Below are 27,282 nucleotides of genomic sequence, written 5' to 3' on the forward strand. Positions count from 1 at the left end.
CCCTCAAGAACTTCCTCAGGACATTACAGGCAGAATGTTCCACCTTTGCTAATATTTCACAACAGGAACATTACATGGAAATCATGAGGCCTTCATAACATCTGGAAAACATCTTTTGAATGTTGCTTTAAGAACATGCTCCAGACAACGTTCTCTGAATGTTGATGTTAGAACATCTTTATAATTAACTTAATAAGAACACTATTGAAGTGAAAAATATTCTTAAAACATTCTTTAGACATTTGACAGTTTTTTTTCTTGACAAAAAAGACTAGAATTTGTGGATAACATTGTGGGAACGTTTCCTGCTGGATGGAATAAAGGATCTAAATCTGGGATTTTGGTTAATCTGAATTTTGAATCTTTAAGCAGTTTTCACATATTATTTATATTTAGATATTCAGATATTAAAAGCAGAACAATAATCACATCCACAGTCTTAGTTTGTTCAGTTTTGCTGATTTTATCCATTAATATATTTTAAACTCATCATACTGGTTTATAGTTTGTCCTGCTTTTTACAAATATAAAGTTGTTCACACTGAGTTTAAACCTTCTGAGAGTCGCTCTGCTTTAAACTGTTTATGTTCAGAACTATTAGAATAACAGACCTAATGATCAGGTAGATATTGATCAGTCTGTTTTCTGTTTAACATCTTCATAAAGTCAGTTTGTATCAGGCGATCGGAGTTTCAGATGCTTTTATTGATGATTGGAAACTGATGATTGGAAAATCAAACAGAATTATGGGAAACGAAGCTGTGTGATGTCAACTGAGGTGATGTGGTGATGTCATCAGTTCAACTGTAGGCATCTTTCTCGGTCTGTGATTGGCTGGATGGAGCAGCCAATGGGAGCTCAGCAGGCTGGACAGGCTCCGCCCCCAACTCGCCTGTAGTCAGAGAAGAAGTCTGTTAATCAATCAATCAGTCAATCAGCAGAACTGATTGATCAGCTCCAACTGAAACAGTGAAACTGTTTCAGTTGGAGCTGAAGTGGTAAACTGGATATTTGAAGACTGAGATGTTCTGGTCCAGTAGAACCCGTTCACCTGTTGAACTGGTCAGTCTGGTTCCCAGCTGTCTCCAGAAGGAGCAGGCATTCTGACTCAGACCCTCCTGGTGCTGGAGGGCGGGGCTTAGCTCCAGGTAGGTGGGTGGGACCTCAGAGGACAGGACGGGCTGCCAGCGGGGCAGTGCTGACTCCGCCCACACACGCGATGGGTTCGGGTTCCTGAGGAGAAAACAGGAAAAATCAGCTGCACTGTGTGAAACCCTCCCAATGCAGAACTCGATCTAGGTTTACTGTCCGACCCGCTTTGTATGAAGCTGGAGGCGTAGCTCATCACGGCCAATGAGAGGCGGCGATCAGAGGAACTGAAACGCTGAGAGCTGAGTGGATGATGAGGAGCCCCAAAAACAAACTGGACGTCCAGAGGAACCGACACATCAGCCCTGCAGACATAGACATGGTGGATCAGAACCACAGAAGAACCAGACACTGTCTTTACAGGTGTTCCCTAAGTGCCTCACAGACATCAGGAGAATTATGCAGTTTACAGATGTTCCTTAAACGCATCACCAGTCTCCATTGGTTACTGCAGCTGCTCAAAGAACATTAGTTTGAACAGACTTCTGATGGCACATTTACCTGAAACCAGGTGAGTTTATCTACCAGGACTCTTTTCTATGAGTGGAAGCTGAAATGATGACTGATTTTTATTAAATTGTGACTGATTTCTGTTAAACTGTGACTGATTCTTGGTAAACTGTGACCGGTTTTTTTCCTGATCACCTGCTGTGAGCGCTGCTGTCTGGTTGGTGGAACAGGAAGACGTTAGCGTTGCTCTTCGCCCAGTGACTGGCCATCTGCAGTGTCGGACAGATGATGAACAGATCTCTGCAACACAAACACACAAACAGCTGACACACACCTGTGCAGGTGTTGTATTTACCTGCTCCACTGAAGAAGAGGAACATGTCAATGCAGGATCAGAACTTGTGTTCTTGAACTTTAATCTCATCTGATATTTATTTACACTGTGATCGAGTAAACGAAACCCCAACTGACAGAACTGGTTAAACAAACTGTATTTTTTATTGTTAGTTCATCAGCTGTTGACATGATTACTTTAATAATGGTGCATTAATGTTTATCTTAACAGGCTGAAGAGTAGAGAAAAGATTTGAATCTGAGGGTGTTTGATTTTTAATATTTTAAAAATAACTTTTTTCTTTACATATACTTTAAGAAAATGTAAATAAAAAATATAATAGAAAATATTTTTCTTCAAATTTAGAATTTTTATTTTTAAAAAGTATTATAATTTTTACCTTCTTCAAATTTTTGAGCAAAAAAAAATGCAGATAAAAGTAGCAATATTTTTTCCTACTTCCTTAAAAATTTAAATGTATTTTTATTGGCTGTTTTCCTGCACTTTTTACACTTATTCCTCAAAATTTTAACTTCAAAACTCAAAATCTTCAGGCTAATTTTTTCTTGATAGTTTTACCTGTTGCATATTTTTGATGAATGGATTTTGGATTTGATCATCTAACTTCAGCTCACAGATGATTAACATTAAATTAACTGTGTTCCAAACCAGGATTCATGTTTGCGTCAACCACTGATCAGTAACAGCTCTTCCTTGACTCCAGTTCTTCAGTTGTGTTCTCTGTGTTTCCCACCTGGTGGCGTTGTTGAGTGCTCTGGAGAACAGGTTGTATCCAGCAGCTGAAGGACTGTGATCCAGAGAGTAGAACCAGGTCGCCGCCTCCTTCAGCAGTGGGTTTCCAGAGGCTCCGCCCAGTGAGCGGCTCAGAGCCTCGTAGAACGCCGTCTTCCCATCGGCTCGACCCTGCAGAACCTCGAAGTCCTGGACAGAGAGAACATGATGATCAGCAACAGAACAAACGGGTCAGGACGAACCTCGGTGGACCTCTGACCTTTATCCTGCGAGCCCGGCTGATTAGACCGTCGTGCTCAGAGGTTCCCAGCAGAAGGTCGACTCTGTGGAAGGATGCCGGCTGGGAGACGGACTGACGGACCGGAGACCAGGACTGAAACGGGCCTCTGACGGCAAGCAGCTGCAGGACAGAACACAGCCGAGACATGAAACAGAACCAGGACCACAGAACCACAAACCTTCAGAGTTCAGGTTCTACCTTCGTCTGAGCGGTGTTCAGCTGCTGCATCGGCACCGCTCTGAGGCAGGAGGCCATCTTGTCGTCGTCAGAGGTTGGACAGCCAAGTTCTGCGGCCAGATCGATCGCCTGACGTCTGGAGGTGGAGGGAGTCTGGATCAGCACCGGAGAAAACACAGAACCTCCCTGTAGGAAGAGAAGAAGATCCAGCAGCTGAGAGTCACAAGAATAATTTCACCAAAACTCTGAGAATACAGAGTTCATCAACCGTCTGAATCTTTCTGGGTGTTTTCTACTCCTGTCTCATTTTTCATCACTGTGGTCCATTTTTCAATCTACAGTCCTGCAGCTCCGTGGAAACAACATGAAGAAGGAGAGAGAACTCAGAAATGTCTTCCATCAGTAGGATTCAGTTAGAATGGTGGAAACCACAGAAAAAGTTTTAATTATTTATTCTACAAAAACTGAATAATACTGGACATGTTGATTCCAGTTTTTCAGTGTCCACATATGCAAAAACACTGGAACAAATGGAGGCTCCACATACTGTAGATATTTAACCATTTCAGCTTTAATTAATTTCCATCCTCATCTTCTCTCTGCTCAGTGGAAACACTGCCTGCAGTTCAGCCAAATAGTCCCTCAACTTTCTTCTCATGACTGTTTTTCATAGCTGAGTCAGCGACGGCCTCTTGGTTGCACTTAAGAATGAAGAAATTTCTTCCAGTATATTTTTGGCAAATTTAGAAAATAAGAGATGTACAATAAAGTGACTTTGATTAAACTTAATCTTGATTTTTAGATTTGAAATCAAAATTCACTCACCAGCTTGTTTCTAGGACTGTTGGAACACTGAACATTTTGACTCTTCGTTCAGTTTTTACAGTTTATGGCTGATAAATGGTTTCATCTGGAGATGTTTTTAAAGATACGATGCTTTTTAAACCTGTTGTCGGGTTTTGGGGTTCAGACGGTTGAAGTCATTCACTGCTGCTGTCTGACAATCTGAACACAAATTATTCTTCTTGTTTGAGGCTGTAAAACCAGTGAAATGTGTTCTGTAACATGTTAAACTTATCATAGTGTGTTCAGGTGCTGCCATTCTGGTGGGAAATTAAACTACTGCTATCGTTCTCCTCCGTCAGATCCAGTTTGGTGCTGAATCTTGATTTGTTGTCTGTTTAGGACCCAGAAGTTCATGAAGAGGAAGATTCTCACCATCAGCATCATCCGCTGGAACAGAGGAGGTGAAGACGACAGCAGGTGGAGGCTGGTGATGTCAGCGCCGCCACGCTCCGCCCCCACGGTCACCCTGGTGTTATCTCCGCCCACCAGGGAGATGTGGGCGTGGACCCAACGAAGCACCGCCTCCTGATCCGACAGGCCGTAGTTACCGCGGAGACCAGATGCACCTGGAAACGGAGAAAAAGTGGAGGTCAGGTGACCAAACCTGTATATGTGTTTACCTGAGTTAGCGTGTGTTTACTTGAGTTAGTGTGTGTTTACCTGCATTAGCGTGTGTTTACCTGAGTTAGCATGTGTTTACCTGAGTTAGCATGTGTTTACCTGAGTTAGCGTGTTTACCTGAGTTAACGTGTGTTTACCTGAGTTAGCGTGCGTTTACCTGCATTAGCGTTTGTTTACCTGCATTAGCGTGTTTACCTGCATTAGCGTGTGCTTACCTGAGATAATGTGTGTTTATCTGAGATAGCATGTGTTTACCTGAGTTAGCGTGTGTTTACCTGAGTTAGCGTGTGTTTACTTGATTTAACATGTGTACCTGAGTTAGCGTGTGCTTACTTGAGTTAGCGTGTGTTTACCTGTGCTCAGGAATCCCAGCGCTGCTGTCCGGTAGCTGGCTGTTACCACGATGATGTTACCCACAGCTGCGAGGACGGAGCCATCCAGCAGTCCTGGGCTTTGATTGGCTGAAGGGTTGAAGAAGAAAACCAGGACTGGGACACGCCCCCTCTGAAACACACAGGTACAGGGGAGCTAAAGTCACTGATGCAGATACAAATGCTGCAGATAAAGTTTTATCAGGAAGTGTGAGTTAAAATGCGCCAATATGTTAGACATTAAAACAGATTTTAAAAACTGTTTGTAGCAGCAAACAGAAGTCTTAAATCCAAAACAGAGTTTTCAGTAACATTTATTCTCAGATGTGTTCAGTCTTTCATGATTATTTTCTCTTCTAGATTTTACTTTAGCAAACAGTGAAGTATTCCAATGTTCTCATATTACTGTGAAATAAAAATCATATTTTATATTAATTTTCTTTGCTGTATCTCTCTCCCTCTACACAGGAGGTTAAATATGCTCAACACGGTTTTTCAGCCTGTAAATGTGGAAACAGCCGAGGATTATTTACACCATCAATGAATCATTTAGTCTCTAAAATGCCCCAAAGCTGAGAGAACGTCTAAATCTAGAGACCCTAAACACTTTAAATGATTAAGTTAACCATCTCAAATGGGGAGTGCTTGACAGTTTTACGTAGACCTTAATGATTTACATGATGAACAAAGATCACACCTGGACTCAGATGAGAGAGTTTATCTTTGTGTTGTGACTGAAATAAATGACCCAAAGCTGATTCCAGAAACTGCTGAAGTGAAGTAAATGATGTTTGACTCACCAGAGCAGCAGGAGTGAAGATGTTCAGGTAGAGACAGTCCTCACTGGAGGCTGCAGACTCAACGTCACCGGGCTGAACACAGCTGGAGCTGAGAGGAAAAGATTCAAGTTTAAGGTCTCTGCAGGCTTTTCTCTAAAATGTTCTTAAAACATTTGTTGAATGTTGCATTAGGAACGTCATTCCCTTGTTATTGTGTAATGTCATGGGAATGTTTTGTAACCTTCTATAATACGTTCTCTTGTCCCTAAAACGTCCTCAGAACATTAGAGAGAAAATGTTCCACCTTTGTTAAAATCTCACATTAGAGGAACATTTTATAAAAACACGTTCCCTCTTTTGAGGTCTCGATGGAAAACATTTTATGAATGTTGCTTTGAGAACGTTCCACGGAACATAATCTGATAGCATCCTCTGAATGTTACAGCATCCTGTCTTAGTTCACGTTTAACCCCAAAGGAACATTAATTCAAATGATAAAGTTCCTAAAAACATTCTTTGAACATTAGATGAAAATATTCTCTTTAGAACGTTTATGGAACTTGTAGGTAACGTTAGCAGATGTTGGTATGACTTTATTAGTCACCGTGGTTTTGTGGCATCCCAGGTTCCCAACCAATCAGCTGGCTGAGCTGCTTCAAAGCGGAGCGATCCTATTGGAGGACGAGCGTACGGGACTCCGAGGAACTGAACCACCGTCCTCCTGTCTGATCCCAGCGCTGTTTCCATGGCAATGCCCCGTAGGATGCCATGACCCGGGATGGAGACGGACGTCACCGATGGCAACCGCTCTGAGGAAACAAATATACATGTGAGTGACAGCGCTGGACTGGTTGCTCACTGGCTGTGATCGGACGACCGGCTCACCTGCTCTCAGGTACACCTGGGAGGCGGGCTCTCTGAGAACTGTTCGGCAGGAGTAGGCGGGGCTGGAGGAGCCCGGGGCAGAGCTTAACCCACAGGCGGTCGTGTCGGGGTAGAGGACACAGCGCGTAGCAGACTCCGCCTCTCTGAGTGACACGGCAGCACAAGACTCCGCCTGATGACAGGCTGAAGCATCATCAGGTGATCAGAAAAACCTGAACAACAGGTGATGAATGTCACTGAGTTTTTATTAGCTGCAGTTACCATGGAGACACCAGTCCCTGGTCTTGTCCCGGTTGGTGGCAATGTCACGGCTCACATGGATGACATCATACGTAGCAAGAGACGGATCGATGGCGACGGATGAGTCAGAGAGGAGACGCCATTCGTCCATCGACACTGAGACAGTAATCTGCTGTTAGTACTACTGCAGTGGTGTCGGAGCAGTACTACTCTGTTGTTGCAGTATGTTTAGTGGTATTTTTGCAGTACTACTAGAACTACTGGAGCGTTTGCAGTAAAGTTACCGTTGTTTTTGGTTGGCGGTAGGTTGAACGGAGGACACAGAGCTGGAGATGAACTCCACTGATTGACTGAAGATACAAACACATCACACACTGAGTCTCTCTGTGTATCTGTGTGTACTTGTATGTACTTGTGTGTACTTGTGTGCACTTGTGTGTACTCAGTACCTGGTTTCTGGTACCAGCCGAAAGGCTCTGGTGATGTCTTTACTGCAGACGGTCGACAGTCCTGAGTCATCCATGAGGTCGAGTCGGCATCACTGCAGGTCTGAACGCCGAGACTGATGAGAGCGAGACACACAACCTCTGATCCACCTACACACACACACACACACACACACACACACACACACACACACACACACACACACACACACACACACACACACACACACACACACACACACACACACACACACACACACACACACACACACACACACAGACAGACAGACAGTTTTTTACATAAAAAATAATAGTGGCATCACATAAAGTAACAAACCAGCATTTAAATGGTTACAATCATGAAAATGAATGAATAATTAGTTGTTATGATCCAGGCTGATGTTAATTGAAATAAATCAGCCATTAAAAGTGAAAAATAATAATATCGAACATTTTTAAGCAGGTTGTTTTGACAAGTACATTTTTGTCTTTAAGATCCTGAGAGAGCTTTTATTTTGTTTTTTTAAATCTGACACTGAAAATAATAATGCATCAAACTAATACTGGTGCTAATCACTGACATTTACTATTAACCATGAATATATTGTGGTAAATTAAGGTTTGAATAAAAACATTTCTAAAGCATCCTTGGTCTACTTCAGGACAGTACATAGAGAATCCAGTCCAGAAAGCTGGATGTTGTAGCTCAGCAGGTTGAGCTGCTGACCCATAAACAGGGGTCCTAGTCCCCGATGCAGTGGCCATAGGTTCATGTCTTTTTCCCACTCTTCTCCCCATTTTTCCTATTTTTCTCCACTGTCCTCTATAATGAAAGCTAAAAAAGCCCCAAAAAATAACTTTGAAAAAATAAAGAAAGCTGGACGTTGGTAACCATGGTTACCTGGAGATTTGGTGTCACGGACGAAGCCGATACCACGGCAACAAGGATCCTCATCACAGCGTCGCTCGCAGTCCATGAACCTGAACAAACAGACAAAATAAAGACTTTAAAAAATGCCTGCAAAACGTAAATGCAGATGAACTTGGTGTTGATCTGAAGTTTAGTTCTGAGGTTCAGGATAGAAATGAATCAGTGTGAAGTGATGCGTGTTTGTTGTGTTGTTACCCTTCAGACAGCGGAGTGTTTGCTTTCAGGGGGACTCTGCTGCGAACCGAATAAGAAACCATCTTCTGGAAGGAAACTCTCTCGTAGAAACTCTTCACTGGTCCAGACAGGTTCACTAAACACACAAAGTGAGATTCAAGAACACCATAATGTCCCTTTATAACTCACAAACATCCACTAGCTCTGTGTGGTGCCTTTAGTTCAGACAGTTCACTCAAAAAACTGAAGGTTCAGAATTTAGACCATTTTAGATTTTTTTGTCTGCTTAAAGAAAAATAATGTAAAATCTGACGATGGATTTAGTGGAGGTGGGTAACTTCAATAATGCACACCTGAAATCCCCTGATATTTTTCAGTGAACTGAATGTTTGCTGATGCTTCTGAAAACATCATTGGGGACGACAGGAGTATTTCTATCTGTTGGGTTTAAATCAGTGTAAATGTGGACTGTGTGGCTCATTAATCTGTTAACATGCGGCTGCCAGTTCAGAGCATTTTTCTGTTTCCACTGTGAAGGAACAGCAGTTCCTCTCCTCACCCTTCTTGCTGTAGGTGTTGTTGGGTGTCCGGTCCAGCACGGGGCGACACGGCCGTCTCAGAGGTTTGTCGTAGGCGCCGCAGACGCTGCTGTCAGGAAACAACGAGCAGCTGAAGAAACCTGCAGCGTCTCTGAGGTCAGCGACCGAACACTCCAGCTCTGCATCGCAGCCTGAAACACAGACGACGCAGTTTAATTACTTCTGCTGCTTCCAGATTCTCAAAGTCGAACCTACAAAAACTACACAACCTGAAGGATTGTCAAGTTTTGTCTCATGTAACAGATCAACAAGGACGATAACAGATGACAAAAAGACCACACATATGAGATAAACAGCCACTGTACAAACAGAATTTCACTAGAATCCAAATTATTTTTACTTGGTGTGTTTCCCACAAGAACACAACAACAATAAAAATGAACGGCTGTTCTAGAAACAAACCAACAGACACACTCTGGTTCAGCAACTGTCCCAGTAAACCACACAACTGACGTAAATGGATGTATTGTGTGTTTGACAGTAAATGTAGCTCCAATAGACAAACACTGGGGAGGAGCTCATGTGACCTACGGGTGAGACACCAGAGCAAAGCCTGCTGGGAGTTGTAGTTGTTCTTGTTGAGCAGGAAGGACAGAACAGGAAGCTTCCTCTGAGGATCCACCAGGACGTCATCGGCAGACAGAGACTCAAACTTCTGCTGCACCGATTCTGAAACACAAACACTCATTCATTCGCATTCATTCATGTGTTCATCTGTTTCTGTTTCCACATTAAAATTCACAAACCATCCAGGGGAGGATTGGGCTCTGCTGCAGGGCAGGAAGAGGAACCAGAACCAGAACTGCTGACGGCTGAATCTACAAACACCACAAAACAAAGATAAACAACCATCACAGCTTTGTTAAACAGAGCTTCATATTTCCAGGTGTGTCCAGGTGTGTCCAGGTGTACCAGAGTTCAGGTAGATGGACTGGAAGCTGATGATGGAGGTCTGGTAGTCCTTCTTGTTCTTACTGTCAGCTGGCAGTGCTGAGCCACCTGAGTAGGACAACAAACAAGCAAACAGTCAAGTCAGCTGTGCAGAACAATAAACAAACAAAAGGTCAGTTTGTGTTCAGGTGTCTTAGCTGTGACTTTATTTTCTCACTGATGGTGAACTTTTGTCCTCCGAAGTCGAACACGAAGTTGCCTTGCTCCTTCTTGTAGGTAAGCCCTGCCCCACACATCCGACTGGCCACGCCCTGTCCAATCACATCCCAGTCCTGCTCCCCACACATCAACACTGACGGAGCTCTCAGCCAACCACAGAGCAGAGTACCTGCGATGGGCGGGGCATCCAGTTAGTTCCTTCGCTGTCATTAATTTATTCATTCATTTACAAATGTGTTCAATTCATTTTGTAATACACTAATTAATGCAACTTATTCACCTATTCATTCTTTCATATACTCACTGATTCATCCACTCATTCATGTGTTGATTTACAGCATAAAATTTTCATTCATTTCAGTTCTTCATTTAATTATTCCTCAAAATGCTCATCTTATTCAGTTGTTACTTACTCTTTTGTTCACTCATTTATCCCATTAACCCTGAGCTTTGTTTACTTCATGCATTAATTCGTTCATCCGTTCACTCAGGTGTCACATGCTACAGTCTCCATGGCAACATACCTCCGTCCAGGGCGTTCTGGTTGAGGATGAACCCGTCACAGCAGGCGTCGCGGCTGCAGCCATCCTGACAGAAACGGTGAACGTCCGAGAGAGAGCTTCGCCTGGAGGAGAACACCTGAGTCCTGAACACACCTGAGAGCGCCTTCATCATCCTCATCCTCACGAAGCTTTGCTGCCGCTGCCGTGAGGAAAACTCCATCCCTGAAACACGCAGGTACACACACAGGTATACACACAGGTACACAGACCTGAAGACAGACAAATCAGGCACCTGGTTGCCATGGTAACAGTACCTTTCTTCCTGATGACCAGCAGATCCGAAGCCCCGCCCCTCACTCTCAGAGAGCAGCTGAGGCCGTCAAAGTGCTCGGCCTGCAGATCACCCAGAAACCCGCTGGACTGAAGAGTTAGAGAAAAACACTTTAACCAGGTTTGACTGCAGGTCAGTTTAATGCAGAAAATATTAAACAATAACTGGGCTTTTAACTGTTACAGCATTAAATATGCAACAAAGCGCTGTGAAATATCAACTTTCTCAGTTTTGAACCTATGGATTGTGTCTATCTATGTCTGCATCATGGCTCCACATGGAAAAGAACTGAACAGAATAAGTGAAAACTCTGTGAGATTTAACAAATATGGAAAAGGATCCAGGAAGATCAGTGACCAACTAAAAATCAGTGAATCACAGTGTCAGCAGTAATCAGGAGGAATAGAAGGAGCCATAGTACCACTAATCAGAGCCGCACATATGTTGTTTACTGTGACATTAAAATGGTTCCTTATGAATAATGCCTATACGCCTACACACACACACACACACACACACACACACACACACACACACACAAAATATTTACTACTATTCCTGCTAACAGGCGTACCTGTTGGGAGGCGTTGCAGTGTGTGTTCACTGTGTTTGTGCTGTACAGTTCACACTGAGTCTGTCTGTTGAAGAGCGCCACATGGTGGCAGGACGGCTCTACTGCACAGGCTGAGAGACAAACAGCAGCAAACAGCTGTAACACCAGAAACTGATGCACAATAATCAGATTACATGGTAGAAAGCTGTCCTATATTGCACTACCGCCAGTTGATAGGTTGATATATTTTATTTATTTGACTTTATTTTATTTTTATATTGTATTTTGGTCCTTTTTCAAATGTATGGCACTGATACAAAGGTGAGAGAAAAACATCTTTTCGGTTCCTCTGTATGTTCTGGATATATAGAGAAATTGACAATAAAAATCTTCTATTGTAGAAACACTGAGCTTTACTCAACACATAACTGTACTCTGTGTGTTTGTGTGTTACCTTGGATACAGGTTGTGAGGTCAGACGTCATCGTCTGCAGGACTTCAGCATCTTCAGCTCCGACTGTCAGGTCTGATCGAGGAACCTCCTCAAACTTCCTGAGAACTGAATCAACACCACAGAATGATGAGCAGGTGACACAAAGTCACTGCTGCGCTGTGATTGGTCGCTGCGTCCTCACCTGAGCACTCAGCATCGGTCAGAGTCGCATCGCTGCTCGTCCACTTAAGCTCCGCCCCCTCGCTGCTGAAACACCTCCACCTGCCGGACTGCAGGTCGGGCTGCGCTGGCAGAAAGTCGCCTCGTTGTGAACACCGCAGGCCCCGGCCTTGACACTCTGTCATACCTGAGACACAAACACAGGTGAAGCTCACATCATATATATACATAAAAAATGTGATTATTATAGATTATTTTTCTTAATAAGCATCAGTGGAGGTTTTATTGTAGCATCAGATCCAAACACAACAGAAAATAAACTATATAAAATAACATAAAATTATTAATCCTAAAGGAATTATTTTTGCCAGATGTTGCTCAGAAAACAAAATGACAGAACATTAGAATAAATGCAGTGAATCATAGAACAGCAGTAAGACAGAAGTACAAAATCACTGAAAATGAAAATAAGCCAGCTAAAATAAGACTTCAATAGAAAAGTAATACTAAAAGTGAAACATGAAACATGAAAAGTTCTAATAAAAATCTATTATCAACAGCTGATTTATTTCTGTCAATCAGTTAATTCTTTGAACTGAAATCACAGAGACTCACACAGATCGACGGATGAAGCTCCGGCAGGTGAGGAGCCGCTGGGACACCTGTTGCAGAAGTCCCGCCCTTCTTCGTCCTGGTAGGTTCCCTGTGGACACAGAAGACACGCCCCCTCCCTGGAGAAACTACCAGCAGGACAAACCACTGTGAAAACAGAGACGAAAGACTAAAGGTGAGTTATAATATCCACACTGTAGAACCCAAAAAAGATTAAACACGATCCAACGCACAGAACATCAAAGGGCAGAAACACCAGAAGGTTCTGCTGCATTTTCTGGATGTTCTGACCCACAATCCTCTACTCAGTTACATCACAACGTTCCACATCAGTATAAACAAGCCTGTTAATCACTTCAGTTTTAAGATGAAAGTTGCTAAGATCCATGCGTTGATGTTTTAAAAATCCGACAGAGTTGAAGAAAAGCGAAGACCTTTAATAGGCAGTATTTTACAGAAACATAATCTAAATTTCACTTTTTGTATTGGTTGATATGATACTGACTTCTTATTTAATTTTCTGTGTATTTACGGATTAATAGCATTTTTTTAACACTTTTTTTTGCAGTTTGACTAGTTACATGTATTTTCTGCGTACAAAGGCTGCATTTAACAAACTCTGCTGAAGCAGTTTGTTAAAATATTAAATTTATGTCACATGTGCGTAATTTCATTACGTTCAAAATGTTAACTAATTTTATTATTATTCACATTATTATTTTGATCATATATATAAGACATTAAAGCACATAAACAGACTCACCACAGCCGTCACCGTCACTGCTCAGGCGGTAACCACGGGAACAGCCGAAGTTCGGTGTCGTCATAGAAACCAGCGTTGGCTCTGATGTGAGCATGGAGCGGACGTTACCCAGAATTCCCTGCACTCCTTCCAGAAGTCTGGACTCGTTTAGGAAGACTCCTGACAGTAAAAACAGAAACACAGAATCTTTAGAAGATGACGGAAGTGGAAACTGTGAGACCTTTAATTCCTAAAAATGTAAGTTAATCTGTTTAAGCAGAATAAATGTCGTTGAGTTTCAACAGACCTTCAATGATTCAATAATTAGTTAAATACTAAGCCAATCAACTATTTTGATAATTGAGTTTATTAATATTTCAAGAGAAAAATGTTGAACCTCTAAAGCTTCTTCAGTGTGAATATTTTCTGGTTTGTTTCCTCCTCAATGACAGTAAAGTGAAGATCTTTAAATGAAACAAGACATTTAAGGAAACTGTCACATTTTTACTATATTCTGGCATTTTAGTGACCAAACAGCTGATCAATTCATTCAGAAAATAATCAGCAGATTAAGCAACAGAGAAAATTTTGTTACTGTACATGTTGGGAAACCAGCATTCACATCTAAACATCCAAATTCATTCAAACATCTGCTAATTTAATATCCGTTTCTCTGTTCTGATCTCTAACTTTTACTTTTTAAGTAATTTTATGCACTTGTATTCCACCATAGTTCAGAGGTAAATGTTGTAAGTATGTAAAGTTATGCTACTTTAAAGTATGTATCAGCAGGAAATACAGGAAGAGCTGATGCCGTTAGTGAGTCCTCTGACATAAAAACTTAGTTCGCAGCTAGTCTGATAATTGTTTAGATGTAAAATGTTAAACACATTTTTATCAATATTTAGCTTTGAACTGTTGGTCGGACAAAAATGTTATGAATATGTTGCTTTTTGTGCTATTTTTAAAACATTTTTTGATCGATAATTGCAGCAGCAGTTTAAAAATCACAAAAAAACATAAAAAACACTTTTAAAAATATATACTAGATGAAAACATTTCTAAATTGGACAGAATAACAAAAAGGGATTTTAAATAAGATAAGATAAAAACTCTCTCAGTGCAAATTAAAGTTGAATGATGTCTTCTCTTATTGTGCAGCTTTAGTGCAGTGGGAATAACTTCCTGCCCCCAACAATGAATTAACAATTAATTGATTGATTGATTGATTGATTGATTGATTGATTGATTGATTGATTGATTGATTGATTGATTGATTGATTGATTGATTAATTAATTAATTAATTAATTAATAAAATAATCAGATCTTTTGTATGAATTCATGTGTAATAGAAATTTAATGATCCAGTCCCAGTTGCTCCCATTCTTACATATTTCTGTTGGTTTAAATGCAGGCCTTTCCCTGGTAGTTGAGTATTTCTACTGAATAGAATGAATGAATCTTCCACCATGACTCTTTAACGTCTGTTTAATTACTCTGGTGACACGTTTCCTGTCTCCTCCATTAGTGTTTCTGCATCTGCCTGGACTCACCGATGTCGTGCAGGTCGGGGAGGTCAGCAGTCGGCAGGTCAGACATGGCGGCGGTCCAGGTGAGCGTTAACCTCAGCGAGTCGTCGGCGTCGCAGCGAAGGCTCAGCGAGGAGTCGTCACACAGCGACACAGAGCGGCGCGACACAGGAAGCTACACAAAAACACACAGTTTACGAGACAGAAACAACATGTGAGCTCAGTGTCTCCTGCAGGATGGAAGAGTTTATTCAGGGAAGATCTAAGATCAACAAGATTTTTGAAGCTTTATACAATCAGCTCACCTGTGCAGAGCAGAGCCCCCTGCTGGTCATCATGCTGAACAGCTGAGACTGTAACGAGCTGATCTGAGAGCAGGACGACGACAACAACCAGAGCTGAGAGGACGACACCGACTGGAGAGGCTGAGAGACTGAACACAAACACAAACACAACATGAAGGTCTCTGACGGATTTAAATGTGATGACAGAAGATCATGTAATAATGTGGGACTTTAAAACACAAAGTAATGACTGTCTGCAGCAGAGGAGGCTGCATTTCAGCTGCAGGACTCCTGGTTTGTGTAACTGCGCCACTTACTGAGTAGAACAAGTCTTTTAAACTGTAAGCACATAGACTGAATGTAGTATTTTGGTGGGAAAAAAACTTTAAAACAATAATTAGTCAGACTGAAAGTAGTATTTTGGCGGAAAAAAATCTTTAAAACTATAAGTACATGGACAAAACGTAGGATTTGGATGGATTGTGGGTGTACTTTATCGATCACCCAGTTCAGTAGGTGGGTTGTTGTAAAATGAGGAGTCCCAACGTTGGGGTCCTGTAACTGCAGACAGTTATTACTGAACATTGCTGTGGTCCTTTAAAGTGTCGGTCTTTACTCTGGCAGGCGGAGCTCAGTGGTCCATCATCCCATTGCTGAGTTGCCGTCTCACACTGGAAGCTGCTGATGCCAAGCGAGTTCTGGTAACCGTGGTGACAGATGAGGTCACAGCTCTGACGTCCGTTGGCGGCCGGGCGGCACAGCAGTGCACCATGGGTAATAACTGGGGTGGGACAGAGGGGACCTGGACAGGAGACGGACAGACATTAGGACCAACCAAACAATATCAATATTTTACAAATACAATATTTCCACCGCTTTACTGTTTTAGAGCAGTACAGTTTGTAAACGTATTTTTGGCTCCTTTGCTGACAGATTCTTCGATTTCTTTGTACAGTTTTTATTTTGCAGTGTGAACAACGAGGGTTTTATCTCCTACTCAACTCTTTTTATATTTATGTAAATCTGCTCAGTCTTAAGTTCGGACTTCTTGTTTGTTTCATTTAAACTGAGTGAAGCTTCAGAACACGTGAACTGTCCAAACACTGATCATCCAACCAGAGACAACTAAAGCTCTTACGGTCACATGATGGCGAGCGTCCCGCCTGTCGGGGTGTTCTAGTCCCGCCCACTTCCTGTCCATCCTCTGACACACACCAGCAGGTGGCGGCGTCGCACTGTAGTGGGGCGAAGGAGCCGTCAGGGCGACACTGGAGCCCCTGCAGCTCACACCAGCTGGGACCTGAACGCACCACAGTTTACAGAGTGAAGCCTTGAACGCACCACACAGTTTACAGAGTGAAGTCTGGCAGTGAATGCATCATTGACAGCAGCTTGAGTGCGTGCGTGGGTGTGTGTCTGTGTGTGTGTGTATGTGTGTGTGTGTGTGTGTGTGTGTACATGTCAGCTGTCCTGCGGCATTCTGCGACGCTGCTCGTATTGTCTCTCCAGTCTGAGGGTTCACACACCATCCTGCAGCGCCTCCTGTCTGCAGCACTGAGAACCGACCGTCCTGAAACAGACAGAATACAACCTCATATCATTTTCACCAGAGTAAGTTAAACAGAGTTAATATTTAAGAGCTCATTCATCACACATTTACAGAGTGTAGTGGAGTTCAGTGTTTCTTCTGGAAGACTGGTGTGAAATACAAGTACGGGTTGATTCCATCTCATTTCATCAAGTTTCTGAGACTTCATTTAAAAAAACAGCAGCAACAACCGATGGATGATCATAACATGAACAGGATTCTGAGGTGTGTTCTTACCTGCTCACACTGCGGCAGGTAGGCTGACGTGGCGGTGATGCCTTTCATCCAACCAGAGAGCAAATAGTGAGCGTCAGCTCTCTGACAGCGAGTCAGACCTGCAGCACAAACACAAAACCAGTTTTTATGAAGAAAGACAGGCAGATAAATGCAGCATTTTGTGGACCTAAACATGCTGCTATGAAATACAAAGAATTAAACATTCCTGTATGTCAGGCTGCTTTATCATCTCAAACAGAACTTCAACAGGGTCTCATTTCGACATCCAGCAGCTTCCAAACAACATTAGTCATGTTTGTGTCAAACATACTTTCTTTTACCTCAGTTTCTGATCTCCACCTGAGGGAAATATGAGGCTCTTTAGCTACTATAAACTGCACGAGTTTCTGTGTCTGTAAAATATCTATCTATCAGCAGTATTGCATTCCAAAGCTGCTGTTATACCAGATTTGTCTTCTGATCAACAAATCTCACTCTGGCTGTGTTTGCATTTATGTATTTTTGTTTGTTGCTCTGTTGAGGTGTTTTTGACTTTTCCTCAGAGGTTAATGAGCTTCATGGGAGATAATCACATGGCTCAGCTGTTTCTGGCATCATCAAACATGACTGATGTCAGCTGACATAAAAGACTCACAACAACCTGACCAACTGTAAAAATTTCGTAAGACTTCTCTGGTTTTTAATTTTAATTTTGTTTTTTATTTATTCCTATTAATTTTTCAAGATACATCAGTTATAATTTTAATCATAGCACAACAATAAAAAAGATACACAAATACATTTATTGAATTAGTTATTAGAACTTTAGCTCTGTGGGTTTTAACCTTTAATTGATAAACAGATCAGTCCTTGGATGCAAATATCAAGTGATGTAAAAGTGTTAGGAGCTGATAAAGACAGAAATCACACTGTGTGGAGTCCTGAATGAAGTTATAACCTCATGTGGATCCTGTAAAATGTGTGTGTCTAAGTGTGTGTGTGTGTTGTCTTACATCTGGGCAGGTGGACCGAGCGGCTGGTCAGAGAGTCGGGGATGTATTCTCCATCTTCATCAACACACCAACACTGACCTGAACACACAAACACACGTTAACATTCACACATTGCAGGTTTTATTAACTGTGTATTGGTGGTTATCTATCGCTGTGAGGACACTTTGGGACAAGTCCTCAGGATTTAGGTTTAGATTCAATGTTAAACTAGGGCCACTGAGATGACAAAGGTAACACAGAACATTCCAACAGGAATAATTAACAATAATGCTAATAATAGTTGAACCAAATTAAATACATCCGACTGTTGAGTCCCTGTGGAGGCTTTTCTCAGTATTTCTACTGTTTACTTTGTGATTGCAGCCAGGTGATGGATTATATCTAAAGATCCACACAGGTAGAATTACAGGTGTGTTACCTGTGCTGTGGTAACACTGGGTGACCATCCAGCGTCCGTCAGCGTCACACTGAGGAGTGAACATCTGGTAGGTGCGACGTCGAGGAGGCAGCAACATCTGGACCGCTGAGGAAGAAGAACATGACGATGACTAACAGCAAAGCTTCATTTAATCCAGAACCACTGACAGAGGCAACAGGACCTCACAGTCTACAACTTAGACTGTTATACAGCTGGGACAGAATACTTCGTCATAACAGTCCACCTCAATCAGATGTTCACACTTGTTTGTAGCTGTGGAAGACCACATGACGTATGTGACATATACTGTTAAAATTATAACAATAATAAAAATAATAAAACAATGGTGAAGATTTGGCAGTAAGGCACCAGAAAACATATGTTAAAAAACAATGCAATACTTTAAACTGTAAAAACAGCGAACAATAACAGCAATTACCTGTAAAATAATGATCTGTTCAGTTGATTTAAATACAGTAAAACTATAGTCTATGTGTAACTGTGACTCACTGGAGAAAGCAGCCAATCGCAGAGCAGCTTTGGAGCGGCTCAGCAGCCTATCAGAGAGCCGCAACTCCTCCTCTGATTGGCTGATCTGGAGCTCCTCAGAGGTCAGACGTAGACCTTCAGCCAATAGGAATCCATAACCCAGAGGGAGGTGGGAGGAGTTTGAGAGGGCGATGATGTTCTTCACTTCCTGTCTGAAAGCTGTGACCTCAGCCAACGCCTGCGAGCACCGACCTGCCGGTTAACACCAGACTGATTAGTTAACTGGTTAGCATCACACTCGTTAGTTAGCGGGTCAGCAGTTCACAAGTTAGTGGCTGCACGTCTCAGAATTTTCTTCCAAAAGGAGACAACTTAGTTTCTGCAGGACTAAATTAAATTTCAGACTCAAAGGCAGTTTAAGACCCTTCACATGATTTTATCTGTCAGACAATGACAGGAAATGAGGAGGGCATCATTTTATAAACATTTTCACTTATCATTATACCTTGTCTTTGTTCAGACTTCCTGGCTGTATGTAACACTAATTCTTTGTCATAAAATCAATCAGTGTCGTTGGGATTAAAGCTGGAAAATTGATCGACAGATTTAAAATCCCTCTTTAAAATCAGCTGTTTTTAGCCAGAACTGAAGCCCACAGTGATGCATTCAGCATATTGTCCAGAATAAGAAACATTTTAATACTATTAAATCAGGTACAGAAAGTGGGGATGGTTGTGTAAATACAACACCAGAGGTTGTTATAAAGACCACAGTAGTGAATGTGAGATTAATTAGATTTCAGCTTGATCTGACCTGCAGAGGACTGAAGATTCTGTGTCATTTTCTCTGAACCTAAAACACAAAAACAAATTGTTAACACTAGAAAACGACAGAATTATGACAGAAACTACAGTAAAATTAGAGCATCAACAATTAATCGATTAGTTGACAACTATTACCACCTATTTTAACAATCAGTTCATCAGTGTAAGTGATGTATTTTCTAGTTTCTGTTCTGACAGGTGGAACTGCTCACTGAGCCTACTGAACATCTTACATGTGACGGCGCCCCCTGTTGGTCCGCCGATCATCGTCTTCCCCTCAGCGTCCACACAGAAGCAGCGTGATCCGACGCACTGCAGCGGCAGGAAGTTTCCGTCCTCCGAACATGCTGGGATGTGGATTTCAGCGCCGGCAGCCATGTTTGATCTGACCCTCAGGGCCAGCTCTCGGGCCTTCTCGCAGTGGGTCGGACAGCGAGGCCGACGGCCGGCGGTCCGCGACCCGGTGACCTCCTGACCCTGAGAGTCGACACACCAACACTCTGCACCGCCACACTGGATGTCCTGGAAACCACCGCTGGACGTACAGCTGGGAACAAAGATAGAACCTTCACCCTCCTGGTCACCAGAGCAGGAACGCAGCAGAGGAGTCAGAACCTGGAGAACACAGAACCAGTATCAACTCTGAAATCCAACATCAGGGAGGCTGCAGTTTGTCACTGCAGAGTCAGAGGAGTCAAAGCGAGCAGGGAACGTTCCCACGTTACCTAAAGGTTCTAATGACTCTATCTTGAACCTAAGAATATTTTAATTTCCATTAGTGTTGGCGTTAAGAGAACATAACAGTCTAACTAAATGTTGTTGAGGACTCAGATGATGGTTTACAAGATGTTCTTGACAACAAAGAACATCCTCAATGCAAAGTTCACAAAATGTTTAAGAAATATTTTTTGCAAAAAGTCTTTGGAGAATTTCATCCTGCCTTTAAGAAGAACATTCTAGGAACTACAGAAGAACTTCCTCCTGAAAATTTTATGAGAACTTTACTGGGCTTTCTCAGAACATTTTTAGAACTAAATAATTCTAGCTGGGTTAACTGCTTTGAAGTACATGAGCCACAGTTGATGTAATGTGAATCCACTGCTGCTCAATCAGGCCTGACACCTGGTTCAGGTTAGTCTAGTCTAGTTTACAGCAGACTTGTAGTGTCGGACCTGTTGCAGTGAGGCAGACTGAGAGCTGCTGAGACCCATCAGAGTGTTCTGGAGGGCGGACAGGAAGGTGGCATCCTCCAGGGCCCTGCTGACGGACTGGACCAGGTCCCGGTTCTTCTGCAGGACGGTGGTCTGAGAGGACAGCTGGCCCAGACCGAGAGCTCCCTGAGCTCCCACCGACCCGCTGAAGTTGAAGGCTGCAGCGCTCTTCAGGAACTTTCCTCCAAACAGGTTCTCCTGGAGGCGCTGTGGCGAGGATCGGGTTAGAGCCTGCAGAGCCCCGCCCACCGAGGGCAGGAGACCGTGGAGGACCTGAACCAGGCTTGAGAGGAAGGAAGTCGGATCCATTTCTGCTGGCAGGATGTTCCTGAGGGGACGGAGGAGGGAGAGGCAGGAGGCTGGAGATCTGTCAGAGGAGGTCTGGAGAGGAGGTTCAACCGGACCGGAGAAGAGCCGGGACAGAGCCAGGCGACGCTGAGACAGGCAGTCGACCGGACCAGAACCTGGACCAGGACAGAGGACGTATATACAATATGAAAAGAAACAACACCCAATCAGAAGAGACACAAAAAGAACAAAACACATAAAAAAAAAAACAGCACAAACAGAGAAAACAACCACAGACACAAAATCACTAAAAACAAACAGTGATAAAGATGCAGAAAAAGAGCAGAAAGAGACACAAAGAGAGACAGAAACTAACTGACACAATGCCAACGCATAAAACAACAGCAAAGAGACACAAAATTACTCAACACAAAAACCACAATACAAAATGGTGACGAAGAGAAGTAAACAATCACATTTAAAACAAAAATTGTTTTCATCCACTGTTTAGCGTTTTTCCACTGTCATCGAACAAAGTCTGTTTTTTTCAATCTCTTCTCTGAGGTTTTTTTAGCAGTTCACTGGTTCTTGTTTCATCCTCTTCTACTTTATTTATTACAGCTAATTTAGCTCACAGCGCCACCTTCTGATGACATCATGGAGCTGAGTGTATTCACTCCAAAGCAACACAAGTATAGCCATCATTTTGTTTACTTGAAGTGAGAAGAAATGAGATATATATACAATAATGAATGAAAGGAGGTGAGACGATAAACAAACGAACGGAGGATTTAAGAGAAGAAGAAATAAAAACAGAAAACATGATAAAATACAGAGACATGATGTGAGAAAGGACAAGAGATGAAAAACACGAAGACAAACAGATGATGAGATGGAGAGACAGGTGATACAACAATACTAGGACTGAGGGACTTTTAGAGGAAGAGACCAGCTGAGGCTGAACTACTCACGGCAGACCAGGGAGTCTCCAAACTGTCGCGTCCCAGGAAGTTCTCTGCCTGTGGGGTCGACACACCAGCACTGCCCCCCCTGCTGACACTGTGTGGAGGTGAAGGATCCGTCGGACTCACAGGACGGAACGAAGACGCTGGACGCCGCCATCGCCGCCCGCCGCTCCTCCTCACATGGAGAAGGACCTGAGAGACGGGGAGAGACTGTTTAAACCACTGAAACTGGTTTCACCCCGTTGTAAACCACTGAATGTAGAGGAGTTTACATCTGAAGTGTCCGGTGAGGGCGAGCCGAACTCCCAGCATCCTCCTCTGCAGGACCCTGTAGATGTTGGTCTGAGCGAAGGAGCGACCAGAACGAAGACCTGAGAACGCCGAGTCGTACACCTCAGACAGCAGCAGCTCCATACCTGGACAACAGGTGCACCTTCATCATCATCACTGTCGATGTCTCAGATGCAGTTTCAAGGTTAGAATTTCTACTTTTTACTCACCAAATTGACATTGTCATAGTTTTTAGTGTTCAGTTTAGAGTAGTGTGTGTGTATCTACCTGTGTTTTCCATCTCTCTTCCTCTGCTGTCTGAACAGAAACAGTATGAAGAAAGCAGCGGGAAAAACTTCCTGAAACTACTGAACGTCTCGAAGGCTTCAGGAAACCTGAAACAACACACACACATATATGAACACAAATATACACACAGAAATGTACTCACACAGATAAACACAAAGAAATACAGAAATATATACACAAAAACACAATTAAACGGAAAACAAAGACAGACAGACAGACAGGCAGACAGGTGTGTTACCTGTTGAATGCGTGCAGCAGGTCCAGCTCTGCTCTGTTTGTGGTGTTGATGAATTTACACTGAACAGGGAGGAAGCTGCCGCCTTCATCACACTGAGGAGGAGGAGGAGGAGGAGACATGGAGGTGTGGAGGAGACGCCTCGTCCTCACCTCACAGCTGCCAGGACCTGCAGCACACAGGTGAGGCAGCAGGTTACCTCAGAGGGTCACAGAAACACATTTTAAACACAACAAGAAGAGCGCTGTTGGCTGCTGCAGGGTTTCATGTTTCACATGTTAAATTACACCCCAGGTTCATCTTCTCCTGATCTTCTGTCACTGCCACAGAAGATGCTCCTTTACAAGGTTTCACATTTAGTTTTATAGTAACAAATGTGTATTCTGCTATGAGTTAATTACCCTTAAAATTTGTTCACTTAAGCATATTTCTTGTGTAAATATAATACTGATGTTTTAAAAGAGAACAGACATTGTTCTCCCCAGTTTATATTTCTAGTGAAAATCAAAAAATGTGAACATCCTAGAAACTTTCCTCCCCCCTTTAGTCAGTTCAAAAAGCAAACTTTGATATGTTCTATATTCATTACATATAAAGTGAGATATTTCAAGCATTTTTAATTTAAATTTGAATGATTTGATGACTTATATTGTTTGAACAGTAATTTACTAAAACTTAAATAGTCTAATATATTGAGATACTGGATTTTACATTTCCATGAGCTATAAGCCATAATTATCAAGATTTTAAAAAAGAAAAGGTTTGAAATATTTCACTATGAGTGTAATGAGTTTAGAACGTATTAAATTTTCCCTTTGTTAAATACTGAACTTATTTATAATGTTCTAATTACTGAGGTACTACTATGTTTAGTGCAGTATCAGCAGCACCAGGGTGAACACCAGCAGTATAGGTACGTACAGCGGGCGGGTCGGCCGTTCTGTCTGGTCCCGTACAGCTCCATGCCGTCCTGGTCCACACACCAACACTGCCCCCTGCTGGACTCACACTGCACCTCCTCAAACTGGCCTGAAGCAGAACAGCGCAGCAGCGACTGCAGCTGACAGGCGGTCGGACCTGCAGCAACACACATTAAGAAGCTGCTTTATTCTGATCTGTGGTGCTGCTTGCATGTTTATTAACTTCAATTAACAAGAGATCAGATCAATATGTGTGCAAATAAAAAGAACACAAAATATAATTATAGTTAAGCTTAAATTGGCCCCATAAGGACTGATATCAGTTTCATTTTGTAGGTAAGTTTAGAACATATACAAGTTCATCAGAGTATCATTTTGTCATCAGTCACATGATGCTGGCTGTCTGAACCTGTTCTGAGCCTGCTCACATAAAAGAGGCGGAGCACCAGATGACCAATCAGAAACAGGGACAGCTGTAGAGCTGCATATTTATTATTATTTATTCTTATTTATATCTCTGCCTCATGTAAGGATGAGCTGAGTATAACCAGACATCAAACACAGATGGGACAGAGTTTCATTCAAGTTTGTCAATTTTGTGTTTCATCTGTTATTATCAGGAAACTGTTGTATATTATTGGATGCAAAAGACCCTGCAAACACACAACCTATGATCTGCATCAGAGATCTCTAAATGCCTGCACCTGACAAACCCTCTGCTCCTGATACTGGACTGGACTGGACACACAAAACAGACAAAACACAACACACACAACATGTGATCTTAAACTTCAAGGTGTTGGTTTGTTGTTGTGTTTCTTACAATGAGGCGCAGAGCTGTTGGTTCGAGTCCCGGCGACCTCCTGACCTTCAGCATCCACACACCAACACTCCTGACTCCGCCCACTGCACTGTACAGGTCTATACACACGCACGCGCACGCGCACACACACACACACACACACACACACACACACACACACACACACACACACACACACACACACACACACACACACATTCTTATTTCATGCCTGCTTATTTATGTGCATCTTAATGTGAATAAAGGTAAAATAAAGATACTTTCACATCTAACTTGTAAAAAAACAAGACAGGATGTTATACATTTAAATATGCTGATAAAAACTTCTAATAAAGACAATTTTGTGTGCATCAGGCACCTTTATCTGTCAGGACAGTTTGATTTATCTCTGGGTCATATTGTCTAAAGTGTTCCATACACAAAGTTTATTGATTAAGAACTTAACGCTGCCTTCACATTATCTGAGAGAAGACATGTTTCTGTGTTGATTATGTTTTGGTCCTTTGAGGCTTTCTGTTCAACAGTGACTATCGCTGTTACACTGGATTATTTCGTGAATCATAATTTCATTAAAATATTCAGAATTTAAAACACAGATCAACACATAACATCCTGATTGAAACCAACACAGTGATAGAGGAGGTAGAAACCTTACTGAAAGAAATGATTGACAATTTAGAGAATCTGAAAGGCTCTCAGGTTAAAGTAAAATAAAGTAAAATCTCAGAGTCCTTAAACATACTGAGAGTCAGTGTAGAGAGGCTGAAACAGGAGTTCCAGTTAAACTTAATAAATACAGAAGTATTCATATCAGTACCTGAACCTGCCATCCTCTGCACAGTGAGGGATGTGATCTTGTTGCTTGGCAACAGCGACGCCCCTCAGTGACTCACATTGGCTGAGGGTCTCCGAGTCCAGCTGGTACTCTGAACAAAGACAGCGGCATCATCGATAACCAGCAGAGATAAACACAGCTTCAGTGTTTTTATTTTCCTAAGCAGGACTGTTATTACTCGCTCCTACTGGCTGATATGTTTAGAGGATGTTTGGATCCTGTTTGTCCTTCACTGTCGGCCTTTAAGAAGTGACAACAGCAGTGAGTCTGTTCAGTATTTGAAAGAAATATGTCTTTTTATCATATTTACTGTATTGTCATACAACTACAAATATCTACACTTTAGGTTTGTTTGTTTGTTGATGCTGGTTTTAATGTGTGTTTGATACTGTGTCACGTCAGTCTGAGGATCATCAGAAGGAAAAACTCCTTTAAAGGATTTTAATTCCTGAAAGTCAGTCTGATAGCTGTAAATGGAGCCACATGGACTCAAAGAGGAGCTTCAGAATATTAAAAACATTTTTAAACTACAGCTTAAAGGGGTAATTCAGCCACAGCAGCTAACGCACAATAAAAAGTTAACCGTTATTTTTCTTCTGTTTAACATTAAACAGGTTACAGAGTCATGAACAAATGCATCTTTAGCAGAGTGTAAACAGCACAAACAGGTTTTACAGAAACCTGTAAAGTCCAGGTTTCTGGAAGGTTTACCAAATTAAATTTAAGACTTAAATTGAATTTATTTAAAACTTGTCCTCATTTTCTGTAATTGATAAATAATAATATAGTCTTGGGTATTTTATTAAATGTTACTAAAGTGTTAAATAATCAGTTAAAGGTTTGTAAAAGTACGGGCAGTACAGCTCACTGGGTGCTGATCCAAACCAGGCTTCCTAAAGTTGGCCAATCAGAAGAAAGCGAGCTTTTAAAGACACAAGAGCTAAAACAGCCTCAGGATTCACATAAAGAGCCAGAAAAGGCAAATAATTGCGCACACTGACTGCAGAACTGAACCAACTTTACTAGAATCTAAAGTTCTGTGAAAAAAGGCTCCACAGAACCAAACAGACTTCAATAATGCTGCAGAGAACTATCAGAAACAGAGATAAAGTACAAAGCAGAGAGGAGTTTACCTGAAGCTTTGCCCTGCAGCAGCGCCGGGCAGCAGAGCAGGATGCAGGAGATGCGGAGCAGCCAGGCCATCGTCTCAGTGGTAACGGACTGAGCATCGCCGCCTCCTTATAAAGCTGCAGACATGCTGAGTCAGCGTGAGGAGGACGGACCTTCATCCCTCTTCTGTCCATCTCTCTGGAACCAGGTGTGCTTCACTACGACTCAGGAGGCGGGCGGCGAGCCGTGAAGCTCTCTGATTGGACGATGATGAGCTCTAAAACGCGAATGACGGAGGTCAGCACTCAGCTTGATGTCTGTTGTTTTTATTTCAGCACACTGAAGCAGTTTCACGTGAAAAAGTTTCATTCTAACAGCTCAACATGACAAATCAGACACAACACAACAAACGCCAGCATTGTCAGATCCAATGATGGGCCTTTAAACATACAAAA

The 27,282-nt window shown here is 42.3% G+C and overlaps 1 protein-coding gene across 2 annotated transcripts; it reads right to left on the reverse strand.

Moving 5' to 3' along the window:
* Window positions 1–686: 686 nt before the first annotated feature.
* tg (thyroglobulin) lies at window positions 687–26,991 on the reverse strand. 2 transcript variants are annotated; one of them, XM_035943007.2, is made up of 49 exons: window positions 26,851–26,991; window positions 25,700–25,808; window positions 24,883–24,980; window positions 24,061–24,216; window positions 23,143–23,308; window positions 22,884–22,990; window positions 22,598–22,741; window positions 22,332–22,517; window positions 21,034–21,536; window positions 20,095–20,476; window positions 19,851–19,889; window positions 19,059–19,289; window positions 18,549–18,653; window positions 18,131–18,208; window positions 17,139–17,236; window positions 16,772–16,883; window positions 16,452–16,613; window positions 15,930–16,115; window positions 15,335–15,462; window positions 15,054–15,204; window positions 13,521–13,679; window positions 12,761–12,904; window positions 12,168–12,332; window positions 11,987–12,091; window positions 11,554–11,663; window positions 10,963–11,068; window positions 10,670–10,870; window positions 10,144–10,314; window positions 9,948–10,034; window positions 9,782–9,853; window positions 9,567–9,704; window positions 8,996–9,166; window positions 8,458–8,572; window positions 8,233–8,312; window positions 7,335–7,472; window positions 7,170–7,235; window positions 6,907–7,041; window positions 6,646–6,828; window positions 6,365–6,569; window positions 5,782–5,869; window positions 4,964–5,114; window positions 4,362–4,555; window positions 3,165–3,329; window positions 2,946–3,086; window positions 2,688–2,875; window positions 1,795–1,899; window positions 1,314–1,454; window positions 1,052–1,233; window positions 687–892 (listed from the first exon to the last, which is right to left on the reverse strand). In XM_035943007.2, the coding sequence occupies exons 1-49, from the start codon at window positions 26,918–26,920 to the stop codon at window positions 801–803; spliced, it is 7,209 nt and encodes a 2,402-aa protein (XP_035798900.2). In that variant the 5' UTR covers window positions 26,921–26,991; the 3' UTR covers window positions 687–800. The 2 variants fall into 2 exon arrangements, with proteins under 2 accessions (XP_035798900.2, XP_023154033.2); XM_023298265.3 differs by having other exon boundaries at window positions 7,335–7,481.
* Window positions 26,992–27,282: the final 291 nt, after the last annotated feature.

This window comes from Amphiprion ocellaris, chromosome 9 (assembly GCF_022539595.1).
Source record: "Amphiprion ocellaris isolate individual 3 ecotype Okinawa chromosome 9, ASM2253959v1, whole genome shotgun sequence".
Taxonomy (NCBI): domain Eukaryota; kingdom Metazoa; phylum Chordata; class Actinopteri; family Pomacentridae; genus Amphiprion; species Amphiprion ocellaris.